The sequence below is a fragment of the Chinchilla lanigera genome, unplaced genomic scaffold, assembly GCF_000276665.1.
Source record: "Chinchilla lanigera isolate Chin_1 unplaced genomic scaffold, ChiLan1.0 scaffold00047, whole genome shotgun sequence".
Taxonomy (NCBI): Eukaryota; Metazoa; Chordata; class Mammalia; order Rodentia; family Chinchillidae; genus Chinchilla; species Chinchilla lanigera.
Genome location: NW_004955448.1, coordinates 544,724 through 569,439, shown reverse-complemented (window position 1 = coordinate 569,439; position 24,716 = coordinate 544,724). Strand labels below are relative to the sequence as shown.

At 40.2% G+C, this 24,716-nt stretch overlaps 1 protein-coding gene across 3 annotated transcripts; it reads left to right on the top strand.

Moving 5' to 3' along the window:
- The first annotated feature begins 394 nt into the window (after window positions 1-394).
- On the top strand, window positions 395-19,366 carry Tm4sf18 (transmembrane 4 L six family member 18). Of its 3 annotated transcripts, XM_005392995.2 has the most exons (6): window positions 7,251-7,374; window positions 7,451-7,639; window positions 11,072-11,161; window positions 16,251-16,393; window positions 18,134-18,314; window positions 19,047-19,366. In XM_005392995.2, exons 2-6 carry the CDS (start codon window positions 7,463-7,465, stop codon window positions 19,059-19,061), a joined length of 606 nt encoding a protein of 201 aa, XP_005393052.1. In that variant the 5' UTR covers window positions 7,251-7,374; window positions 7,451-7,462; the 3' UTR covers window positions 19,062-19,366. The 3 variants fall into 3 exon arrangements, with proteins under 3 accessions (XP_013374141.1, XP_013374140.1, XP_005393052.1); XM_013518687.1 differs by lacking the exons at window positions 7,251-7,374; window positions 19,047-19,366 and adding an exon at window positions 395-606 and having other exon boundaries at window positions 18,134-18,869; XM_013518686.1 differs by lacking the exon at window positions 19,047-19,366 and having other exon boundaries at window positions 7,249-7,374; window positions 18,134-18,869.
- The last annotated feature ends 5,350 nt before the right edge of the window (window positions 19,367-24,716 follow it).

Below are 24,716 nucleotides of genomic sequence, written 5' to 3'. Positions count from 1 at the left end.
GACCCATATGCATTTACTGTCTTTATAAATTGCTCAGTCTATGCTCTTCTGTTACAGTAACACAAAACAGCCTAAGAAAAGTGCATTAAAGAATTTTCCCAATGACCTTCCCTCAAATCAAACATTAAAGACTTACAGCAACAAGTTTCTCCCTCACATCTGAACTTCATCAACCAGTGTTTATTCCCGGATACAACTGTTATTAGCTGGGGCATTTATGAATTTATTGCTTTTCAACGCCAAATCCTCCCTTCATTTCTCTGCTGGGATAATTTTTCCTTTGCCGGATGACACACTAGGTTTTGCCAGTCGAGGGCAGTAGAGGGCTCCGCAGGAATAAGAATTCTCTTCCCGGTTCTGGTAAACGTTCTCTTCTTGCTGCTGTGAGGCTGGGTAGTTTGCAGGAGAACCGCGGACAGGGCGCCCCCAAGGTTCCCTGGAGGCCTCCGCTGGTTTGCCTGCGAGGGTCGGTGACGGCGTCCAGCTGGGGCCCCAGCCAGTTTCCTGTCAAGTTCAGCAGCACCACCTATGCGCAGTTCTCCGTGAATTTTGTCAGCATCCCCAGAAAATTGTCTTTCCTGCCAGCCTCAGCTTGTGGGCTCCCCGGTAAGGGAACTTCCGGTCCCCCAGCTCTGGCCTGTGGCACCCAGCTTCTCAGGCGTGGACCTGCTCTGACCTCGGGCAGCCCAGCGAGCTTCTTCACCAGCCAGGGCTGTGCTCTGTCCCCGGAGTCGGATCCAGCCTCCAGGAGCACTCCCTTCAGGGTTTGCTCTTCTGTAGGCTCTTGGTCAGCCCTGTAGTATTCTTTAGAGTTACTTTATCTTGCCGGGTAAATTACCAGTAAATAATCGTTCATGTGTTAAACCTTCTCTACTCAAATTATCATATGACTTCTAATTATAACAGCTTCTTGTCATACTTGTCCAGAAATTCTCTGACTAATATGTTTATGTGTGTGTACACAGCATCACATTTCTTTTGTTATATAAATGGTTACATTCTATACACAGTATTATTAAAACTCAGTCATAATTGCCTAACAGCACATAACACAGATTTATCTCATTTTTAACAGTTACATAGTATTCCACTAACGTAGATCATACCATAATTTACTTAACCAGTTTTCTATTAATGGTAAATTTTCTATCTTTCCTTTTTTACAAATGCTAGAGTTGATTTTATTTGATAGGTAGGTCTAGGTGCCCGTGAGGAAGCACATCTTATCTGAAAAATCACTTCCTAGAAATAATTCTATTCTCTTAAGCTCTCTCCATGTCCACTGCTACCAATATTAATGCACCCTTTATTTTTAAAAAATATCTAGTTTTTTTTCTAAATTGGAGTTAAAGCCTTTTGTACATTCTTTAATTGTGTATAGAATGTAAAAATCAATGAAAAACATGTTCCAAAGACGCTTATGGTTAGGTGTTTAGAGACAGTCATGGGCATGCTTATATATGTACAGAAGCTTTCAGTGTATTCCAAAAGAATATCAGTTTCTTTTTAAGAATCACTTACATACTTTTTAAAGTTAATAATATTTTTCTCATGATTGTGCCCATTGGCCTCAGTCTGTGTCCATGCAGGCTGCTATAATAAAACACCTTAGGTTGGGTAATTTATAGCCAATAGAAATTTATTGCCTAGTGCTGGGAGTTGGGAAGTCTAAGAGCAAGACACCAGCATCTCGGTTTGTGGTACAGGCTTATTCTCTGCTTCATGGATGGTCCTTCCCACATCCCCTCAGAGCAGAGGGTGAGGCAGCTCCCTGCAGCCTCTCTTAGTTGGACACTAAGTCCGCTTGTGTGGGCTCTTTCATTCAGATTATAGTACCCTCTAAATTCAGATTATAGTATCCTCTAAATCAGTAGCATTAAAATAAATCGATTTGTTTTCATATATCCCGAGTTACTGCTTGATATAACTCAACCCAGCATGTCATTCTTGCTGCAGTGAGCTAGCTGCATTCAGTGCTGTCCTCTGACATCTCCACCTTAAAAAATAAAGTCAAAGTGTCTCTATTTTCTTAATCATTAAAATACCTTTTGCATTTTTCCGTATTCTTTATCCAATCAGTCCTAAAGTCTTTTTGAAGTGAGATATATTGAGACATGTTTCCATGCAGTAAAATACAAACTTTGTAGGTCCTCAGCGTTCTAAACCATGTGAAGTATTTCTCTCACTCCAGAAAGCCCCTGTGCTCTCTTGCAGTCAAATCCTCACCCCCGCCCCTGGTAATGACTCCTCTGATTTCTCCCCACATAGCTTGTTGTCTTCCTTCAAAATGTCCTATGAATGCAATCACACATTATGTGGTCAGGCTTCTTTCACTTAGTAAAGGCTTTTGAGGTTCATCCATGTCAAAGTACCAGTAGTTCTTTTATTTATTGATTACTATTTTGCTTATGGATGTATAATCTATTTACTATTTGCCTGTTAATGTTTCCCATTTTCAGTGATCATGAAAGAAATGGCTCTAGATGTTATAGTATAGATCTTTGTGTAGGTGTGTTTTCATTGTTCTTGAACAAACACTCAAGATTATATTTGCTGGATTGCATCGTGTGGATACGTTTAACTTTGCAAGAAACTGCCGAGCTTTTTCCAAAGTGGCTGTATCATTTTGCATTCCCAGCAGTAATGAATGAGAAGTTTTGCTGCTCCACATTTTTATGAGCATTCACTCGGTGCCTCAGAGCATCTGTCTGAGCAGATCACTGGTTTTTCTACTTTGAATTTCCCAGATAAAAGAACCCTTTGGATTTTGTACAGCATTGCCATTCACAAATTAAAACGCTACCGGGGAATTTTTTTTCAATTATCTTCTATGAAAAGTTCCCCAAATTCAAGAAAGTTGAAAAGGTAGTATAATGAACATCTAGATTTAAATTCAGATACTGTTACTATTTATGGTATTTGCTTCACTTATCTATCGTAAATACACTCCTATTCTTCCTTTTCCCCTTTGATATCTCTTTATTTTGTTAAGCTACTTTAAAGTACGATGCATGCATCTCCTAAGTATTAGAACAATCTTCTCTACACTGAAATGCCATTATCACAGCTAAATTAACATCATTGTTCTAATATTGTCTTATACTGTTTATATTCATATCTTGCCAATGTCTTTAAAAGATGTTTCACCAGCTTTGTTTCCAAAGATCCACTTAAACATCATATACTGCATTTTTGGTGGACATTTCATTTTTATGGACTCTCAGGTTGCCCAGCTACCTGCTTCTTAAGCTGAAGGCTCAGATTTGTCCCCAGCCTTCCAAGAAATCTCCCATAAATCCAGATCCACCCAAAGTTCCCATTCTTTCAAAAAGCCAAGGTCAAATCCACTGGCAATTCAAAATTTTGTACTGCATATCTATTGTTGAACATATTTATTCCCTCAGCCAGACTCTGAGTATCTTGGGGTCAGGAGGTGGATGTTCTTTGCCTCAGTAGTCAGGTAGATGCTTAATACATATTTCAAGAGTAAATGATTGGCTATGCTCCCCCAGTCACTCACGGTGAGCAGTTGGAATAGATGAGTGAATTCTCTGGAAAGCTGAGCAAATGGAAGGGAGTGAACGGTGGGAATGACAAAGGTCAGAGAGGATGTTCCAAGTGTAGCATGTTGCTGGAAGAGCTTTCGATAGGAGCTGTAAGCCTGTGTTCTTCTCCCAGAAGGCAAAAAGCTGGATGTTTACCATTAGTTAAAGATAAACCTAGAGTCTATTGGCACAGTAGACATTTCGGCCCAGATAATTCTTGAGAAAGAATTTTAAACACAAAGCTCAGGAACACTGATTCTGTTTGCACAGCTGTTTACTGCTGCGGTCCTAATGTGTTTTTAAACAAATATTCACTCCCAGTGGGTCCTAACCAGGACTTTGTGCCCACAGTCAGTGGAAGACTTCACAGTTCATCGACTTAGAATTCTCAGAATAAAATTTTTCTCTAAGTATTAGCTTTTTCTGCTGATAAATTTTTGACAAATTTTTCTCTTTGATAAACTTCTTTCAGGTGCTTCCTTCTTCCCTACCTTTCATCACCTGTGGGGCTAATTTCAGGATCACATGAACTCTAATTCCACGGTGACTCAGAAGCTGCACACTAAGACTATTTTAGGTGGAGTGCTTCCTCCTGAGTCACCTTGTCTCTGAGTAGGAGTAGCAGGCATCCTGCGGATTTCCTCATCTCCGCTGTTGAGAACAGGAAGCTGAGACCAGAAGCAGCCAATAAGCACAACATTCCAAAGAGAGACCCGCAAGAAAATCCTGATTTAGTAAGAATTTTTTGGCAAGAAAATTGGGAGCTTACTGGAGGCAAAGAGCTTCAAGAATTTTTTTATGCACACACATATTTTCTTTAGAGGTGGGTTAAAAAAATTTTCCTAGGTGTAAAGTTGAGTAAATGTTTTCGTTTTCCAAAGAGAATTCATTAGATATTTTCACTAATGGGATAACCAAAGATAAGGAAATTGCTGGACTTCCCTTTTCACAATTCCACCGGTGTTTTCCAGCCAGTTACATCTCTTCATTAACTTCTATGGCTCCTACTGAACAGTCTTCCAAATGACAACCGGTCAAGCATGTCCCCTGAATCTTAGTAACTACCTGTGACGTGGAACCATCACTATTAACACGAAACCACACACAATTTGAATAATGACCAAGTCAAAGGAGTACTAGCTATGTGCTTTGCTCTTCCCTGACTCTATATCTGTAGTGGACATCACTTGCCTATGTAAGCATTCTATCTGGCCTGAAGATCCCTGTCATTGAAGCCATAGACCTTCAAAACGGCCCTATAGGCAGCCACTACCAAGGAATCAGAATGTCTCTCCTTGAAACCTATTTGCAAAGAAAGAGAAGGGGGCAGCGTATAGATTATCAGGCAAGGATGAAAGTGATGCAATAATCCAAAAAGTGTAAATGATTTAGGCTTAATTTCTAGCTCCTGAGTAAGTTTCTTATATGCATTTTTTTTGGTACTAGGAATCGAACTCAGGACCTTGCACTTGCCAGGCAGACACTTGTGCTGCTGAGCTATATCCCTGGCTCTTGTATACCTTTCTGTATACATGTAAAATGGGGTAATAATACCTTCACCTTAGTGTCACTGAAAGAATGAATGGGAGAATTGTTGATTTTTTGTTTGTTTGTTTTTTTTCCGGTACTGGGAATCGAACTCACGACCTTGGGCTTGCCAGGCAGGTGCTGTGCTGCTGAGCTAAATCCCCAGCCTGAGTTATTGATTTTTAATACTCATGAAAACTTCTAGCATAGAACCTGGCACATGGAAGATATCAAGAGACAACAATTTATCCTGATTATTTTTGAGAGGTCCCTGACTGAGTGTGATAGTTCCCCTCGTTGACTTGAAAAATTTTTGGAAACTGCAGCATTCTACAATGTGGAAAATAGTCTAAGACTCCATTCTTCATAAACTTTGATGAAATGTATTCTTGTCGTTCCTCTCTAAAGCACAAAAGTCAGCCAGAAACACTTTTCTGAAATCTCATCTAGGCTAAACCTCCTTAGGACGTCGCAAGTATGTCTCTGCAGCTCCTCTGCAGCTCTGCAGCTCCCGGGCTCCTTGAGAGCCCACGACTCTCTTCAGGGGCGACCTCATTCTCCTTTGTCCCCCGGCTCTTGCTGCTCTTTTCAGTGCCTGTTGGAACCTCCTTGAGAGCAGGTTTCAGAGTGAAGAAAACTAAGTGTCAAATAAAACAGTTTTAATTTTTTAAGCAGCTCTGCCTGAAAGTTGATGTGAGGGAGGGAAGACTGCTAGTGACTGTCTAAAGAGATTATCAGTTTCAACAGTGGATAACTTTCCCGTCACATCCCACCCTCAGTGTACTCTCCTTCAAGCTGACTTCCTTTCACTCCTGGGAGGGTTTGACTCCCGACTTTCTAAGTGAGTTACTCTGTCCACACTCGCCATTGCCACCATTGCTCACCCTAACCTCTGTCCTAGGTGATCACTCCCATCTCTGGCTTCTCAGTTCCTTCCCAGCATCTTGTCCCCCACCCCACCTTCAAATGCTCTGCTGTCAACTTCTCTTTTGCTTGAATCCAAAAGTGGCTCCCAGTATTGCAATTTTCTAATGAAAAGTACACTTATAATGTCATCTTGTAATTATGCTCATAAAAATAAATTTTTATTCTCTTGAGTCAAAAGCACATATGCTATAAACAATAGTTTCAGGAGGACAAGATCATATTAAATGAAATTGTTTTGGGAACAAGATTTTAGGACTTCATAATTCAGAACTCTTTGGATACAAAGAAGAGCAAATAAGCAAACTTTCTTCTGATTTCTATATTAGTGTGACAATTATGTTCCTTTAACTGCCATTATAATAATTATTATTATTAATAATTTTTATTTTGAGACAGGGTCTTGCTATCCTCTTGCCTCCGCCTGCTAGTGCCCTTTTATTATGATGGCTACCAGGCTAGGGATGTAGCTCAGTGGTAGAGGGCTTGCCTAGCATGCGTGAGGCCTTGGATTCCATTCCCAGCGTGGAGAGAGAGACACACACAAGTAATGGCTCCCATTTATAACTGCCTATGTGCACCTTATATGGTATTTTGCACAAACAATTTTGTTAATCTTCACATTATTATTCTGGGATAACCCCATTTCATAGCTGAGGAAGTTGAGACTTAAGAAAGTTTAGTTAAGCAGGAGTCTAACTGAAGGGCTGGAATGTACATCAAGCTATCTTTGGGGTCTTTTCTGCTGTGTGCACATCATCTGTAACATGCTAGGACCCAGATTCCTTTCTATACTTCCCTTCTCATATCATCATAATTAGAGGACATCTGTGGCTCTTCTGACTTAAGGCAATAATTTGGAAGGCAGAATTCCTGATCTTTCTTTCAAACGCATTGCTTACAAAATATTAGTCAAATTACCCACCTTCTTTTCCCTCCTTTTCCTTAACAGTAAGAAAACATATGCATTTATACATGAGAGGCAGAAGTGAGAGGCAGAAGAGGGATACATAGAAAAGGGTAACAGACATAGCATGCTCCAGAATGAGCACCTTTGGCAGTTTTCTCTTTAACCCTCTCTCTCCTGTTGGGTGAAATTTAGCAGCTCAATTCCAGCTCTCATTTCAACTTCCTCCGCAAGGTTAAGTGTTGAATGCTCTCATTCAGAGGAAAATGACTTATTTTCAAAAGCAGTGAAAAACATCACATTCCTTTGGCACAGGATGAAGAGCAGCTCAGCTCTTCAGCCGTGATCATTGTCTATTGTTCTCTGAACAGTAAACCACTATTTCACACTGAGATTGTTGGCTGCAGTTGTAGTCTAAGTCCTGGCTCCTCATGAATATGAAGTGAAGGTCTCTGACCCAGAAAGTGGCAGGTAATACAAAAGAAAACAAATAGACAGGTGGGAAGAAAGACAGGCTTTATGTGATCTGTCCTTTTGAAATCTGCAGGTTCCAAGCAAAATGGGGTCTTGGAAGTATGGAGGCTGCCTAAGCTGTCTGCTGATTCCTCTTGCTCTTTGGAGTATCATTGTGAATATATTATTGTATTTCCCAAATGGGCAAACTTTTTATGCATCCAGCAATAAGCTCACCAGCTACGTGTGGTATTTTGAAGGACTCTGTTTCTCAGGAGTAATGGTAAGTATGGCTTTGAGACTTGGGATTGCAGAATGGGGAGTTGTAAGAAAATCATCTTACTGATCTTGGGTTTGAGATTTGGAAGACGGGCCGAGGGGCAGGGGGAGGCAGTCCTCTAGGAGGTGGGGTGTTGCTTTGTTTTCAGTAAGCTACTCAGCAAAGCAGGAAGTGAGTCCTAAATGAAAGTTTGTGGGACGCTGGCCTGTAAAAATATTAAGCTGAAAAATATCACAAACTTTGTGAGTCAGTTTAAGCTACTTAGTCCCTAGTTGCATTTTTCTTTTCCAGAACAGATTTTCTGTCCACACAATAATTTCTCTAGCTTGAGGGGGCATTGTGATAGGATAGGAAAATCAGTGACACGGAGAGTCAAAAGCCCGCCTTCAGACTAAGCTCTGTCAAGTTTGCTGTGAGAACTTTAGTGAGTTACTCAGCAACATTGAGCCTTAGAGCCTCATGTTAAAAATGTGAATAATGACATTTAATTTTCAGATGACTGTGAGCATTAAATAAAATCACATAAAGTGCCTCGAACAGAGCTGACCTATTGTAGTAGATAGCCAGTGCTACTGTGATTGTAAATACTCATCAAAGAATGGGACATAGCAGCACTAAAAAGCTTACATTATACCTCTAATAGGATGAATGGAGGGTGTTTTTTAAATATGAAGTCAAATTACCCATGGTAAGAACCCATACTTTCCTGATAGCTTTGTGTTCTTTAAAAATAAACTGATAGTAAATCATGTTGGCCACTTAGAGGAAAAGATACTTTTCTTGATCATCCCATTCTAAAAACAATAAATACAATGTAAACTATAATTTGCTAGGCCACAAATAATGTAGAAGGAAATTCATTTTATTTGATCTCTACATCTTTGTGTGTTGGATTATTACAATGTTGGAATAGGTATGCTGGAAAGCATTTTCTGTTTCATTTTGTTTTGCAAGTCAAATTAGTAAACTTTAAGCTATTAATCTCTAGGGCTATTGAAGTTGTTGTGAAATAGGTACATAACTAATGTTGCTAGTGGCATTACAAATAAAGCAAATCTTTGAGAGAAGAGTTGGTACACTATATCAAATCTATGAAAGTGTGTACATCCTTTGACTCAATAAACATAAATCTTACCATTAATTCTCAGGAAATATTCCAGTGTAATGCAAGAATGATATGCACAGATGTCAGCTGTAATGATTGATACATTATGTCAACTTGAGAAGTTTAGAAGTTTAACTAAGCAGCTCAGCAGGGGGCAAGGGCCTCACTTTGTAAACATCCTGAGCCCGTGCAAGAGGCAGGCACAGAGATGTTATGAGTCCTACACCCACCCGAGGGCAGGTGGCCTGCTTACAATATAAGGGAGGAGAAGAGACTTGCTCTCCCCCTGCCCTTGCTCTTACTGCTTCTGCCTTCTTTTGCCGCCTTGAACTGTTACCCCTCACCATGCCACCCTGCTTTGGAGCCAGCTGATCACAGCCTAAAACCTCCACAAACTGTGAGCTAAATAAACCTTTCCTTCCTTAATTTTGGGTGTTGGGTATTTCGTCTCAGCAACCAGAGAAAAGTAACTAAGACATTTGCGAAATTTATAAGAATAAATAACTAGAAGGAGCATCCTAGCAGAGAAAGGATGAATAAATTTTGGCATATTCTCCTCACTGATAAAAATGTAATTATGAAAACATGACAACATAGAAAGTGCATATTATTTTATGTTAAGTGAAAAAGATACAACAAAATTGGGTCAATTATTATTGCAACCATGTAAAACATATGGATATGAGAAAAACACTGAAAAGGGGGCTGGGGGTTTAGCTCAGCGGCAAAAGTGCCTGCCTGGCAAGCGCAAGGTCGTGAGTTCGGTTCCCGGTACCGGAGAAAAACCAAAAAAAAAAAAAAAAAAAGAGAAAACACTGAAAAGTATGCTAAAACACAAGAGGGTGGTGGAATTACAGGTAATTTTCTTCCATCATTCTAGAGTCTTCTGTATTGCAGTTGTGTTTTCAAACAAACAAACAAACGACAATGACAGAAAACAAAGGCAGTCTGTCTTTCAACAGTTGATGTCTGAGCAACAGGACACTAGGACACAGAGTTAGTTATTTCTACCAGTATTGTAGTGAACCTGGTTATTGTACTTCAGCTTTGTCTCATTATTGTTTACCTTGTATGTAATTATAATGAATGAAAAGGTGCAAGACATAAATAAGATTAAATTGGAATCTATTAAAATCTGCAGTAACTAATGGTATTGGCGGGAGAGAACTATAGGACTTACTGACTTACATTCCAGATATAATTTAAAATGTGAAACAATGTGTTTCCAATTTTTAGGAATTACTTTAATTTTCTAGGAAATGTATTATTGTAACTGCATAAAATATTTTTAGGAGAGATATAGATAAATAATTAAATGGGCAGATAAACAAAGGCTGAAGCAATTTGGAAACTGGAAATATTGGCTACAAGTAGTAAAATAACAGTGAACTCCACTGTAGGACTTGGTACTGAAAAGCGAGTATAAGGGAGGGATAGAAAATTTCCCACAGGTTGTGGTCCATCACTGCCTTAGCCAGAAATTATAATAGTAAAGACATCCACATTCTTTGCTGAGCTCAAGAATATGCCATCCGAGCTCAAGAATATGCCAAAATGTATTCAGCCTTTCTCTGCTAGGGTGCTCCTTCTAGTTATTTATTCTTATAAATTTCACAAATGTCTTAGTTACTTTTCTCTGGTTGCTGAGACGAAATACCCAACACCCAAAATTAAGGAAGGAAAGGTTTATTTAGCTCAAGCTCCTTGTTTAAGATACCAAAAAAAAAAAAAAAAAGAAAGAAAGAAAAGAAAAGCATAATGCATGGAATTCTTCCAGTTTGCTTCTTGAAACATGCAAAACACACTGGAAAATTTGAACCTGAGATGGTTTGACTGCATGGGGAAAATGAACTTACTTTAAAGAGCCATAGTTTCAGATTAACCATACCTGTCGTCTCCATTCCCAGAAGGCAGTTACTGGAGAGAGGCTGGCAAACCTCAGTCTTGTGAATAGTTTCCTTTGCCCTCCACAGATCAGTCAGTGAAAAAAGCAGCTTTGTTGCCAAAGATGGCATTAGCCTGACCCTACCATCTACTCCTCCTTAATCATTAGCTTTGGATTACTGCAGATCACCATAATAGCTAATATTTATCAGTCACTTCCTGTAAACCTAGCACTAAACTCAAATGTTGCGTTTTACCTCATGACAACTCGATGAAGTGGTAGGGAAGGACTCTCAAATTTACACAGCTAACAAGCAGCAAAGCTGGAATTTGAACCCAGGTCTGCCCGATTCCAGGGTCTATGCTTGGAGGCACTGTCCTCTGATCAGGAACGGAAGTGTGAACTAGCACTCCATTTCTCACATTTTATCTCTCCCTCCTCACAGATGCTTATAGTAGCTGCAGTTCTCCTTGTACTGGACAATGATAACCGCTATAAATGTTGCCAGAGTGAAAACTGCAGCAAAAAGTACATGGTAAGAGCGGCAGTTTGGGCAGCGGGTGGTGGTTGAGTGGCTTCAGCTTTCTTTCCTCTCACTCGGAAACATGCAGACATCGACAGCAGCACGCTCTCTCCACGCCCTGGCCCTCAGAGCCCACAGTTTGCGGTGAGATCCTCTTCCACTCTGTTTGTTCTACCTCCTCCGCCTGTATTCTGCAGATCCTCTTCCAGAAATCCAGGATTTAAACATGTAAAATTAGGAAACAGTATTTCTTTTCCTAAGTGGGTTTCTAGGTGTCTAGCTTTTCCCTTACCTGCTTCACTGAGGACTCATTTATGTACAATAAATGGCATCCAGTGAAAGTGTACGGTTCCATGAGTTCAGACCCAAGTGCACTCGTGAGACTCAAGAGAAGAACATTTCATTACCTCCGAAAGATCAACCTTGATCTGTTCTTCCTCACTACAGATTAGTTTATATTCATATGAAATGAATCTTGTAGTATTTTCATTTTTTATCTGGCTTCTGTCACTCAGCACAATGACTTTTAGATTCACCTAAGACATATATGATGAGACATATGAGGACTTTTTTAAAATTGGAACTTTAAAAATAGTTAAAATAGCACCTAATGCAGGAAGATTTTCCCAGCAGGCCTGGACTCGCACATTTCCACCATTACCCTCCTCCTCTTCTTCCCTTCTTTCTTTTCTTAACTCACCCTCGCATAGCCCTTCACAGTGTGTTCACCTTTCCCAAGTGAGTTAGGTCATCATCACTCCTGTCTTATAGAAGGAGCCTCTGTGGCTCCAGAGGACATGTGATTCATTAGCTAGGAGAAGCTTTACTACAAGGTCTGGTGGGCATTTCTTTGCAGCATGGCTCCACATGTTAGCTACACATAGTAGTCACCTGGGAACATACATAAATACTGGTGCCCAAGAACCACCTGGAATCTCTGACTTTGTTGGTCTGAGGTATGACTTGGGTATGGATTTTTTAAAAATCTCCCAGGAGATTTTAACATGTACCCAAGTTGGTATGGCCAACTTTCTTTAACTGATGCCTTTACAAAATGAAATTAGGCGCTTATTCAGTATTGTGTCCTTGTTGAGAATTGGAATACTTTCTCCCTGTCCCTGTGCTCTCCTTCTCCCTATTCCTCTCCTTCCCTCTCGCATCTCTTGTGCGTGGACTCAGACACCTCCCAATAGATGAGTACTTGTATTACAGGAGAACTTTCAAAACTGTTCAGGTAAGCAATGGATTTATGTACACATTTAAGCTACTTTACTGTAGTATTCAGGAAAATTCTGTAAACAAAAGTATCAGTCACTAGGTATATAATAAAATCAACGTTCAATTTATTTTAACTTACTATTAGCATCTGGAGCATAAATGGCTGCTAGGAATAGTTAGAACATTGTCTTATATTCACCACTGAATGAGATGACTGACATCTCACTGGGAAGATCAGAGGAAAGGAGAGCAGATTCCTTGGCTTCCTTGTTTGCCTTTTTCAAGAGAGGCTCTAAACAGAGGTCCCACTCTGTGTGCCCCTAGGAGCTAAGTATGTGATGCAAATCAAAGTGAGCCTGGTAGGCATTATAGCAAAATTCCCACCTATGCACGAAGGAGAACTGCTGCTCAAGACCAGTCGAGTGTTACTATGATAAAAATGAATGATAATTCCCAGTTTTCAGTAGAAACACAGATTTTTATGTAAAAGTCCTCAACTATAAAATACTGACAATTAATTCTCCTTTAAAACAAATAAAACACATCTTGTAGGTCAAAGTGGAGCCTGCACCAATTTGTCACTTCTGCAGCTCCAAAATGAAAATTGAAGTCACCTAAGACTCACTTGGCTGTGAATGTGTCCCTCCAAATGTGTCCCTGGGGATTAAGTACTTTGGGGAAATTCTTAAGTCATGAGGGCTCTTCCATTAGGAGTGGGGTTAGTGCCTTTATAAAAGGTCTTGAAAAGACCACTCTTGCCCTCTTCTACCACGTGAGAACATATAGAAAGAGGCATCTATGAAGAACAGGACTTCCCTAGATACCAAATCTGGGGCACTTGATCTTGGATGTCCCAGCCTCCAGGACTGTGAGCACTAACATTTTGTGGTTTATAAATTATCCAGCCTGCGCAATTTTTGTAAAAGCAGCAATAAACTGTTCTTCTGCCAAAATTCTTGGGCAGTTTTTCCTGGAAAGTAAATATTGGGCGAATAAGGTCATTTAAAATAATAGTTAAATGTTTGTTATTTTTAATTTTTGAAGCAGCTGTTACATAGCACATAGGTGTTTCATCTTCTACATCATCTATAATTTACAGAAAATGAAATTGTGACTCAAGGAGATTCTCATCCCGCTTTATTTTGAGGCTGGCTTCACTGCACAGCGGTGCGCATGTCCATGTGAACAAACATATACTGTGGCTGCCAGTTTCCCCAAAAGCAGAAATTCTTCACTGAGCTTCCATTTGGTGAACTGACTAAGGGTCCATTTGACAAGCAAGGATTGGTATCTTTCAAAATGTCCTTCTTCCTTTTTTCAAAGTTGGAAATAAGCAAATAGTTGAGAACAGACAAATTTGCTTTATAAAATGTAACTAATCTACCTTTAAAAAATATAGCTCTGGTTCTCTCATTTCATTGGTAAAGCTACTAATATTAACCTGAGAAATAATTTCAAAGAGCATTTAATTGTATGTGAACACACCAATGAAATAATGAATATCAAATCAGAATTGTTCTTTTCTTTTATATATAAATCTTTTCCCAATTTTCCATAATGATGATATCCCAATGCTATAATCAGTGAAAATATTTTAAACAAAGAAATATAATTTCAGAGTATTTTTATTCTTAACACCACAGGTTTATTGTGCTAGCTTTGTCTGGTCTCATCTTATGTATATATCAAGTAGCTATTACGTACTGATTTTTATCTTTACCTTCAAATTAACATAATAAAATAGATCCATTTTTCTCCTAAATCAAGCCACCCTTTTTAATATCCCTGTTTCTGTATCCTTTTCATCCACGCTTTAGAGTTCTCCATTCAGTCCAGCTCCAGTTACTCCTTTCCTCCTTAACGTGCTTTCCTCCTGTGCATGTCCTTGTCACCTCACATGAAGTTGCCTCCACATGGGATCCATATCTCTGGGCTCTGTCACTTCCAGCTCACGTGCTGCCGCCACCACCAAGCCATCTTCCAAAAGTACATTTGGTCATGTCACTTCCTTGCTCAAAAACCAGCTGCATGACTTCTTAGAAAAACAGGGCAGGGTAAGTTCAAATAAGCCTGGAACACTGGAAAGCAAGGGTCTGCTCAAAACAGGATGCGGGCATGTCAAAGGGCATTGACTTAAATAAATGTGTTTTGCCATGGCCAAATCTTGGCACTTACCAGAATAATGAAGGCTGGGATTATAGCACATTGTATTATGAAACCTATGAGTCCAAAATAATATTGAAAGAGAGAAGCGAAGGAGAGAGGAGGGGGAAATGAAAATTCTGTGCAGAAAAATGGTAACATAAAACCCAAGGACATGATAGAACTATAAAGTTGCACATTGCAAGCCTTAGTGGGACCACTGGTGATCCCTGGGTAGGTGGCTCATCAGTGGATGCCAGATCCGTCAGGGGAACTGTTGCTGGGAAATGACTGTGCATCATGATTATTTACTAATCGCAAAACAGAAAATGTACCTGGGGAGAGACCGGAAGGATGCCCTTAGCCAAGAGAACAAACCGAGCACCACCGATAGCACACAAGAGACACTGTATAAAGCATATCATTCAAGAATTCTTGACAAAACATTTACATCCACTTGTGGGGAAACAATTGGAAAAGCCCCGAATGTGGGTGGTCATGAGACAATGGGTGGGCTTTCTTTAGACCATCAATATTATGAAAAACAAAAAGTCAAATTGATGGAGATTAAAGGAAGCTACGATGACATATGCTTGTATATAAACCTTCACTGGACCTTTTACAAAAAGTTCTGAAGAGTTACAAAGTGATAAACTGTTGTTATCCTCAGAAAAGATGTATGCTGTTGTACTTAAGATTGTAATGCTGGCCAGGGATATAGCTCAGCGGTACAACACGTGCCTGGCAAGCGTAAGTTTCTGAGTTCGATTCCCAGCACCAAAAAAAAAAAAAAAAAAAGATTATAATGTTTACAAACTCACTTTCAAATGGTTCAGCAACAGAAATGTATAAATAAATATGTGTGTGTGAGCAGGCATGCATGCACATAAACACACTGTACACACAGAGAGAGCACCAATGGGGTAGAATATTCAGGATAAAGGAGTCTCGATAAAAGGTATGCAGGGGTTTGTGGTACTATACTTCAACTTTTTTGTAGATTTAAAAATTTCAAGTAAAATCTTGTTGGGAAGATGTCTTTGGCCAGGAAGGAAGTCCGGACCCTTGCCCCGGCACCCAGGTATCCGTCAAACTGTACTCACTCTGTGCACCGAAGGCTGCAGTCACTGGAGGCCGAACTGTGTCCTGTCAGGGTCGTCTCCCCAGCGTGAGCACCATGGCCGTCTGGTCTTCAGAACTTCGCCCCTCACTCCTCTGAGCAGACCGCCCTGCTTACTGCCTCACTACTCTGCTTATGCCCATGCTCTCTGCTCAGATGAAAACACCCTCTTCCCCCTCTATTCCACCCTCGTGTGAATATCTAGGCTGACACAATATTCCCCTTTACATTCCTCTAAGTGAAAATACTAACATATCTCCACAGAGTCAAAGGAGAGGTCATAGCTTATCATTCCACACAGCCATTCATATCTAGGAAAGAACAGGCCTCTATAAATAGCTAGGGGTGATCAATCACATCCCTTCACTGCATTTCTATAAGAAGTGATCCTTATTTTGTTGTCAATTCAGTAAATTACTTAATTCCCCCTATATGATGGCAAATAGCCATTTTCAGATGTATTTTAAAGATAAGCTATATTTGGGTTAAATTTTTTTGTGGGCATTTGACATTGCATAAGCTGTACTGGGTGTGGACTTGAGGGATACACATTTGAAAATTTTTCCACACTACCCCTTTGTCTTAGTCTATAGCAATAAACTTCCTCTGTGTTTAATTTAGAAACTGCTGTCCGTTATCTTTTCTGCCTTTGGGATTGCTGTCTCCGGATACTGCCTGGTCATCTCTGCTTTGGGTCTTGTCCAGGGCCCGTACTGCCGCACCCAGGATGGCTGGCACTACGCATTTGAAGGCACTGCAGGACGGTAAGGAGTAATCCCCCCCACCAAGGAGCTTGGAATTCAGAAACCCCTAGGCTCATGCGCAAGCCCATTTGCCATGACAGCTGTGGAGTTCTAACTGGCTACTGTAGTGCAAACTTCTACTACTACTGTTGTTTACTAATACCCAGAACAGTTTGTTCATTTCTGCACAGATCTTTAATTAGATGTTTACTTTGTCCAGTCTTTTAATGCACTATGCATTCAATATTTTGAGGCTATCATGGACATATCCAAAGAAAAGGTATGTTTGCCCATGTTTCAGTTTAGGACTGATCTGAATTCAACGCATGAATCTTAGCACCTCATGGTTATTGCGGTCTGGTAACTGCTGGCATCTGGTTCAGTCCTGTTTTGTGGCCAGGTTGGACACATGGCTGCTTACAGGTGTGAAGGAGGCTCGGCTGGGATGGAGCTGGGGTGCCCGTCAGTAGTGCCAGTCTGGGCTATAGCAACAGGGCAACACAGAGGTAAAGCCGGATGATGAGACATGAGTTCTGAGATCCGGGAACACAACTAGATACAGGAGGATGTAGAGGAGCCAGGATCCCACTCAGCTTGCCCAAAATGTGGGTAGCTCTAGCAACCCAACCCAGGATCTCAGAATGCCTCACTCTGGCCCTGTGCATTAGAGAGCAAGAAATAAAGAAAGGGAAGGAAGAGAGAGTTAAAGTAAAAGAGTAAGAGAGAAATGAGGGAAGGAGGAAGAAAAGCAAGAGGATAGTTCATGCTATAGAGAGTGGCTTGTGGATGAGTGACCATGAGGGTGGCAGGAAGCAGGAGAGTGCCATGAGCTGGGAGGTAGGAGGCCTGAACTCACCTCTGCCACATGCAGAGAGAAGGACATGCAGAAAGAGCAATCTGCACAACACGACTGAGACAGTACCTAATGTTTTGGGGTCGATGCTTCAGCTCTGATATGCAATCTTTGAAACCCCAGGAAGGTTCGATCTCAAGGCTCGATCTCAGCCAACAGCGTGGAGCATGGCTCACACATCCACCTCATCCAGCCTCACTCGTGGGAATAGTGGGGGGGGGGGGTTTGGGGAAACACGACTGCCATCTTCAGAGATTGCCATCAGCGCCTCGGCTAGACCGATATGCGTTTCTTAGAGCTAATTGAAGGAATAAGGAAAGGGTCCTAGCCAGCTCAGTACGTATCAGTCCATGGAAATAGGGTCAGGCCCAGCCAAAATGGAGGCAATTGCCCCTCTTTCAAGGGCAGTCACTTAGGTAGTCCTCCACAATCAAGGAACTGCTAACAGAATTTCTCTTTGCCATTTTGTACCATGTGTGATATTACGTCCAATACAAGCCCAATCCCATCTTTGAGCCATTTCTGGCCTCTTGAGAAAGGCTGTCGACCTCTGTTGGGCGTTAACATCTGCTGCCCTTCACTGCTGTATAACTCTTCTGTGTGTGTTTTGCTGCCTAATTAAACTGATACTGCTTCTAAGATGGGCACCAACTTATAACAAACTAAGTCTAGTTCAGGGCTATGTATGCAGTGTGTTCAGTCTGTACATGCATGTATGAATGAATTGTTTTCCAAACGTAGAATTCATATTATTCTTCAATGTTACTAATATAACAATGCATTAATATTATCATAAATCTTAGTAGTATCTCTTAATTTCTCAAACACAATACCTGCATCTTCCTCCTTGGATCAAGTGTGTAGAGTTGGGTGTGGGTCTTACTGACCTTTCCCTCCTTCTCTCCCAGTTTCCTTACAAATTCTAGCATATGGAGCCGGTGTCTGGAACCTGCACACGTAGTTGAATGGAATGTCATTTTGTTTTCCATTCTCATAACCCTCAGTGGGCTTCAAGTGATCATCTGCCTCATCAGAGTAGTCATTCACTTATCGAAGATCCTGTGTGGAACCTATTCAGTCATCATCCAGGTAACAGATACACACAGCTCTCTCTGTACCTCCTCCACTTTACTCTTACTTCTCAAAATTCAATGAGTACTGTTCAAAGGTTTCTAGAATTTCAACACCCCTCCATTTCTACTACTTCATCCTTATTCAAGCTCTAAAATCTCATTTTTTTTTCTGATATTCCAATGTGTCGATCCACTTCTCTATATGAATTGAATCAACTCAATAAATGTAAACTCTACACTCCATGTTGTATGGGGAGGACCATCCAGCAGTTTTGAATGAGCAACATTTCATTGTTCTATGTAGAGATACCCCAAAGCATGAAGAAATTTTGCCATTTATTGTTTTCTTATTCATAAGTTAATTAAAGGCTTAGAAACTTATCTTATTGAAATAACTTCTCTGAACTACTAAATCATTTTTATATTGTATGCATTAGCATGAAATTTGAAGAGGGAAAATGTGTCTTTATCCTACTGAAGTTATTTCAACTTTATCTGCTAAAATCCCAATATTAATTCAGTTATGGTTGAAACTGCTAATAAGTACAAAATAAAAAATTATAAATGAAAAATTGTGTCTTTGGTTTAGCAATATAATATGTATAATGCCTTTCCTAGAAGTTTTAAATAGATATTCTCCTATTCTGTCAGGTTTTAAATATAAAATATAAGTTCAATTGTTACTTAGATTATGAATAATTAATCAAGCCAAACTTATGACTTATTATGTTTTTCCTTTTTTCTATAGCCTGGAATCATTTGAATAAGGACAAGAATGTTTCCATTATCAAGATATGAGCATCTGTCTGTCTTATATCTAGTGTATATACTTAAGGGCAATTTTCAAATGATAGCATTTTTTACATTTAGTATATATTGTATCAAGTTTTGAAATGTACAGTCCTCACTGGGAGAACCAACAGTGCTACCTTTTTATTTAGGATTTTTTTCCAAGTTACATGTGCCAGAAACTTCAGGAATGTTCATACCCTTTGACCAAACAAAACCATCTGAAGAATCTGTAATACAGGAACAAGAATGTGAGATAAAGCTTCATGTAAATCTGTATAATTGCAGCATTGCTTAATATGTTGCAAAATTATAGATAGCTAAGGCCTAACTTGAGGGGAAGTAGTGAAGAGTGGTACATTAGGTATGAAATATGGTAATTATAAATGATATTTTAAAAATTAGTAATGTTACATAAAAAGGCAAGTTACAAAGCTGGATATAGGGAGCATGCCTGTAATTCCAGCACTTGGGAGACTGAGTCGGGAAGATCAGTATGAGTGTGAGGCCAGCCTGGGCTAGGTAGGAAGTTCAAGACCAGCCTGAACTACATAGTCCTTATTTCCAAAAAAAACCAAAAACAATTAAATAAAGGCAGTTTACAAATTCATATTTTTCAGTATAAACATAGCTATTTAAAACATTTTTTGGTGGTTTGCTATACCAGATAATTAAATTTCAGGATAGAAACTAAGTCTAGACAGAAATTCACCACTAGCTATGAGTGATTCAGGTCATTGACAACTATTCTTCCTCCTTTTCTAATATCTTTGAGGTTTATTGAACATGTTTTACTATAAATATTTAAGTATGTGTTTAATATTGAGTTTTAAAGGCATATGGCCTTTCTACAGGTTTCTCAACAATAAATATCTGTAAACATCATGCAAGAGCACTTTAAATGACTTTCAATGACAAAACTCCAAAAAGAGTTTTGTATGACTTTATGCCACCTAAGTAACTCTTGGTCGTATTTCTTGTTCCTGGTGGTGAAAGATGCAGCCTTGTACACCTAAGCAGCTGGGTGCTCAGAAAATGACCATTTACCAGTGGATACCTGTGTCATGGGAGTTACTATTACATTTATAAATAGGAAACAATTTCAAGTAGAACATTTCTATATACACTTTCCACCTGTATGGGCCGTGCTCCCTGAGGACAGCAATCGTGCCTCACACTTTCCTCTCACTGGGGGCCCAGACGCACTCTGGGCTGACATTTATGCCAGGCCTTTCTGTTCTCTGTGCCTGCTCTGCCGAGAGCTGTCTCCATCGCTGACTTTCAGGGCCGCAACACTTCTGCCACTTCTCCATTGCTGTCCTCCACGGACACTGTCTGCACCCGCTCTGTGCCAAAGCCAGGCAACAGTCTGGAGGACTGGAGTGCCAGTCTCCGTGGCGCCCGTAGGCTGACAGCTTCCACTAGGGGAAGCCCCTTGTCCACAGCCTTTGCTGAAGCGAGCATTCTGAAAGCGAGCTGTGTTGTGCACCGCATGATGCTCCTGCCCTGGACCCAGCTGGTGGAACCAAGGGTGTCTCCCAAGCCTGGAGAGCCCATTGTCATGCTAGTGGTCTCACCCAGCCTGGGGTAAACACTGCCCAAATGGGACTGATGGATATTTGCACTTGAGAATTTGAACTAGGAAGCTCCGAACAAAGCACTGTGTGAGGAAAATGATTAAAAGTTGAGAAAGAGAGTACCTGCCTCATGTTAATAGTGGTGTCCGTCGGGAAGGAAGACACGTGGACTTCTGTTCCTCAGGTCCCTTCATGCATCCGTCGCCTTTGTCCACAGTGAACAGTGACAGTGAACATGAAGACTGACTTCTGTTCTTGGATTCTTGCAAGATCTCACTGCTTTATCACTGGCTCATTTCAGTAAAACTCAAGCTAAATCAGTACAGCTCTGTTCATTGGAACCAAAATGACCCACCCAAAGTCTCGCCTTTCTAGATTCTGTGTTAGCGCCTTCTAAGGGAGAAGTGCTTCGGCCCCAGAGTTGTACAGAGCTTCATTCAACTTTCTTTAAAAACGAATTCATAATGTTTAATTCTTCAAAGAACTTAAACATGAGTTTGGTATTACCTGGTCCAGGAGAGGAAGGCCAAGATACAAACATCCTGCGGCCCTGTGGGTGGGCCACCCTTCTGACAGCACAGGGATTTCTCACTCTGTGAAGCCCCAACGCATGTCCTATCCAGGCCCTTTTGAAATTCTCCCCAAAATTCCCAGCCCTCTTGTAAACGGATTTCTGGCAAGTCAGTTCCGCCCGTTTTTCAGACAAATCACACTTGCTCAATCTTGTTTAGATACAATGTGTCCACATATTGATGGATTCTGAATAATGTTGGCTAAATAGATCCACCACAGAATTGGGGACACTGTCTAGTGTTGGCATATGGCCATGAGCAGTGACATTTCTACCAGTAAAATTAAATTTTAACATAGCCATAAAAAATTCTGCATTTTAGGAATATTATTTCTGCTGTCGATGGAATGTTAAATTAAAAAACTGAATACAAATAGATGTATACCATTTGAGGCCTAATTTTAAAATAATTGTATAGTTACATGCAGACATGTACAAGCCTTCAGGTACATAGAACAATGACTAGAAAATATTTCAATGTTAGCAGCTAATGATAATCACCTTTTGAAGGGGTTATGAGTTACATGACCTTACATTGTTCAAAAGTTTCAAAATTTCCATTGAAAGTGTGCTACTAGAGTTATTAAGAACAAAAGAAATGTCATTTTAAAAAAGCAAATGTCCTCTAATGCTTTCTGTCAAATCCATTTAATGAGTTTAAAACAGGAGCGAGAGGTGTGTGTGCCGCAGATCCTCTTCTTACACCTTCAGAGATCCTGTTTCTGTTAAGACTCAGCATCCTGCCAGCTAGTCCTAGCTGAGAACAATTTCTATTTTATGTACTTCTTCTCTTACGTACATTATTTATCTCCAGTTCTCCATGAGTCTATCTCACTATTCTTTTTTTCTTAAACTGAATGCCTACCTTATTAATTTTCAATCTTTCTTTTCTAAAAAAATAGGCACTAAAACTATTTTCATTGATATACCACTTTGAATACATCACACAAGTTTTAGAATGTTATATTTTCCTCAGTGTTAGTTACAAATACTTTCTACCTTTTTGTATGATTTGTTTTTTGATCTGTGAGTTTCAAATGTGCTTTAAGGTTCTCAGACATATAAGTTTTTTTGATTTTAATTGATTTTTAATTTAACTGTATTGTATTCATAGAATTGAGCTATCTGATTCTGATGCTTTGACAAAAATTTAAGATCTGTTTTATGAATGATTTTTATAAAAATTCTGTGTGCTTAGAAAGTGTATATTTTCCCCAGATATTGGGTACATGATCTGCATGTGTCCATTAAGTCAAGCTGTTAATTTTGTTGTTTGGTTATTCAGTATTTTTCCTTTTCAGCTGTTTGGTTGATCTAGGGCTGCTGTGAGGGCTGAGTATGTTACACATGCTAATCTGTGTACATTCATGGATATATTTCTCTCAGAGACAGTGTTCGGCACATGGATGATCTATAAGTCATCTTCAATGTAGTAAAAAGAGGACGCACTCTGGAGTTAGACGCTCAGGTTCAAATTTGTGCCACCGTGATCAACTACTTGACCTCTCTGCACCATAGTCTCCTCTGTTAACAGGAAGAGCAGTGGGGCTGTTGTGACGATGAGATGGGTTAGCACGCGTAAAGCCCTTAGAACTGGGTGCCTTTAATCAGAATCCAGGAGCACTTGGAGGAGATTCAGGGTGGCCGAGACCTGGAAATGCTACCAAAGCAATAAGAAGGTAAGGTGATGGGAGAAGGTCATAGGGGCAGACGTCTGGAGAAAAGAAGGAGATGGTAAGAGATAGGCATTACTAGGCTAGGCTGCCTACACAGGAAACTAGCAGTTCCTCACTTCCTTTGTCACGGCTTGGAGCTGAGCTCAACAGCCTTTGTACTCAGATTCCTGAAAGCTCATCCTGCAGCTTATGTACTTTCATCCCACTGGGAAGCATTAAGGAATGAGGGCAATTTGAGATTACTATTGTGAAAACCATGCTACTTGTATTCAGAAGGACTCCTGCTTCCTCCTTTGTAAGATGAAGCTGAGAGTGAGTATCCAGCAGGAAATTACGGCAGTGAGTCAAGTTGGAATGTGCGTAATTGGGCAGGCAGGGCAGGATACACACACTTGGTAACTAAATTTTTTTATTTTAGGAAGAGCACTGGATTCAGTGTCTGGCTACACGGGTCAGAAATAACACCATTCCTCATCCAAGGAGTGTAACAGATTTGAGTGAAACGTTTTTTCTGGATTAAGAGAACACACACACACCTCTCTAATTTCAGTCCTGCCTAGAATCATTCTAAATTTATATTAGACTTCTTATAAAGACATAAAACCACAAACACAGAGAGCTTAGGAGAGGACACAACAGCAAGAAAATTTGGGGAGCCACAAAGCAAGCTTAGGAAAGGTAACTGACAAAATCAACTCAAGAAACATGAAAGTCGTGAGTTGTCATTGGGGTAAACTGAGAACCAACCTGATTCATACCTCAGAATCCTCAAAAGACTCTGAATTATAGTACCAGGTACCATTTGACCAGAAGTCAGAGAAGACCACTAGAACGGGACAGAATGCACGAGTCCTATTTCTCTGCTCTCCATGTGGATGGGTAGCAGATGTAGACTCTAGAAAGTAGAGTTTTTGAGTTGGAGAAAATGACTTTAGTCAGACTCACTCCTGACTTTCTGAGAAAGACTTCAATATCTAGGCAGCCAAAGGGAGACTGTGACCCTGGATGGTTCCGCTGTTGTCTCCCGGGAATCTTCATCTAACATGGCACAGAAAAGTTGCCCTTTTCTCCACAATTAGGATTTGGAATAAAAAAGTAAATAATATATTATTAGGGGTAGAAAAATAACAGGTAAATGATACAGAAGGGAGCATTGTACTTTCCAGGGGATGTCACTCCAGCTGTTCCTGGGTCTTTGACAGTCCGCTCTGGAATCCATGCCAAAGGTCTTCTTGGAATAGTCTTGAGGATTTCTAACTCATAGAAATCCTCTAGTACAGCATCCTGGGAACTGGCATTAACACTGAGATCTAGGAGGTTTTATCACATTCTATAAAATTCAGTTATGACCCAGATCTGGTTCATCTGCTCTTGGATATTTGAGCATCTTTAAGAACATTGTGCTAGAGTTCATAATCTATCACTCTAATAAGGCAAATAAAGTCAAGTAATTCTCAACATGTTTTAGACACTTATTCATACCTATAGACAAACTTGGAGCTAAAATCCTTACTGAATTCTCCAGTATGGCTTCTAGGCATGCCTTCTCTTTTTATCTTCAGCATGACTCCTGTTCTCTAGAACCAGTATATCCAGCAGGGATGTAACGAGAGGCACTCGTGGTAGTTGCTGTTGAGGCTTCTTTGGGTTAGAAGCTGGGGTCTCCTCTGCAGACCAAAGACACAATCCTGCTGAATGGTTATTGAACTCACTTGGCTTCAGGCATCCAGACAAAGCTATTCCTGAAGGACTTGGGAAAAAAAGGGCCTAGAAATGAGGAGCTTGAGTCTGAATAGGGCACAAGA

Excerpts from the sequence above, each read along its gene's own strand:
- Tm4sf18 (XM_013518687.1), top strand. The coding sequence starts at position 7,463 with ATGGGGTCTTGGAAGTATGGAGGCTGCCTAAGCTGTCTGCTGATTCCT. Across the intron at positions 11,162-16,250 it reads ACTGCAGCAAAAAGTACATG|AAACTGCTGTCCGTTATCTT; the intron begins GTAAGAGCGGCA and ends TGTTTAATTTAG. Across the intron at positions 16,394-18,133 it reads TTTGAAGGCACTGCAGGACG|TTTCCTTACAAATTCTAGCA; the intron begins GTAAGGAGTAAT and ends CTTCTCTCCCAG.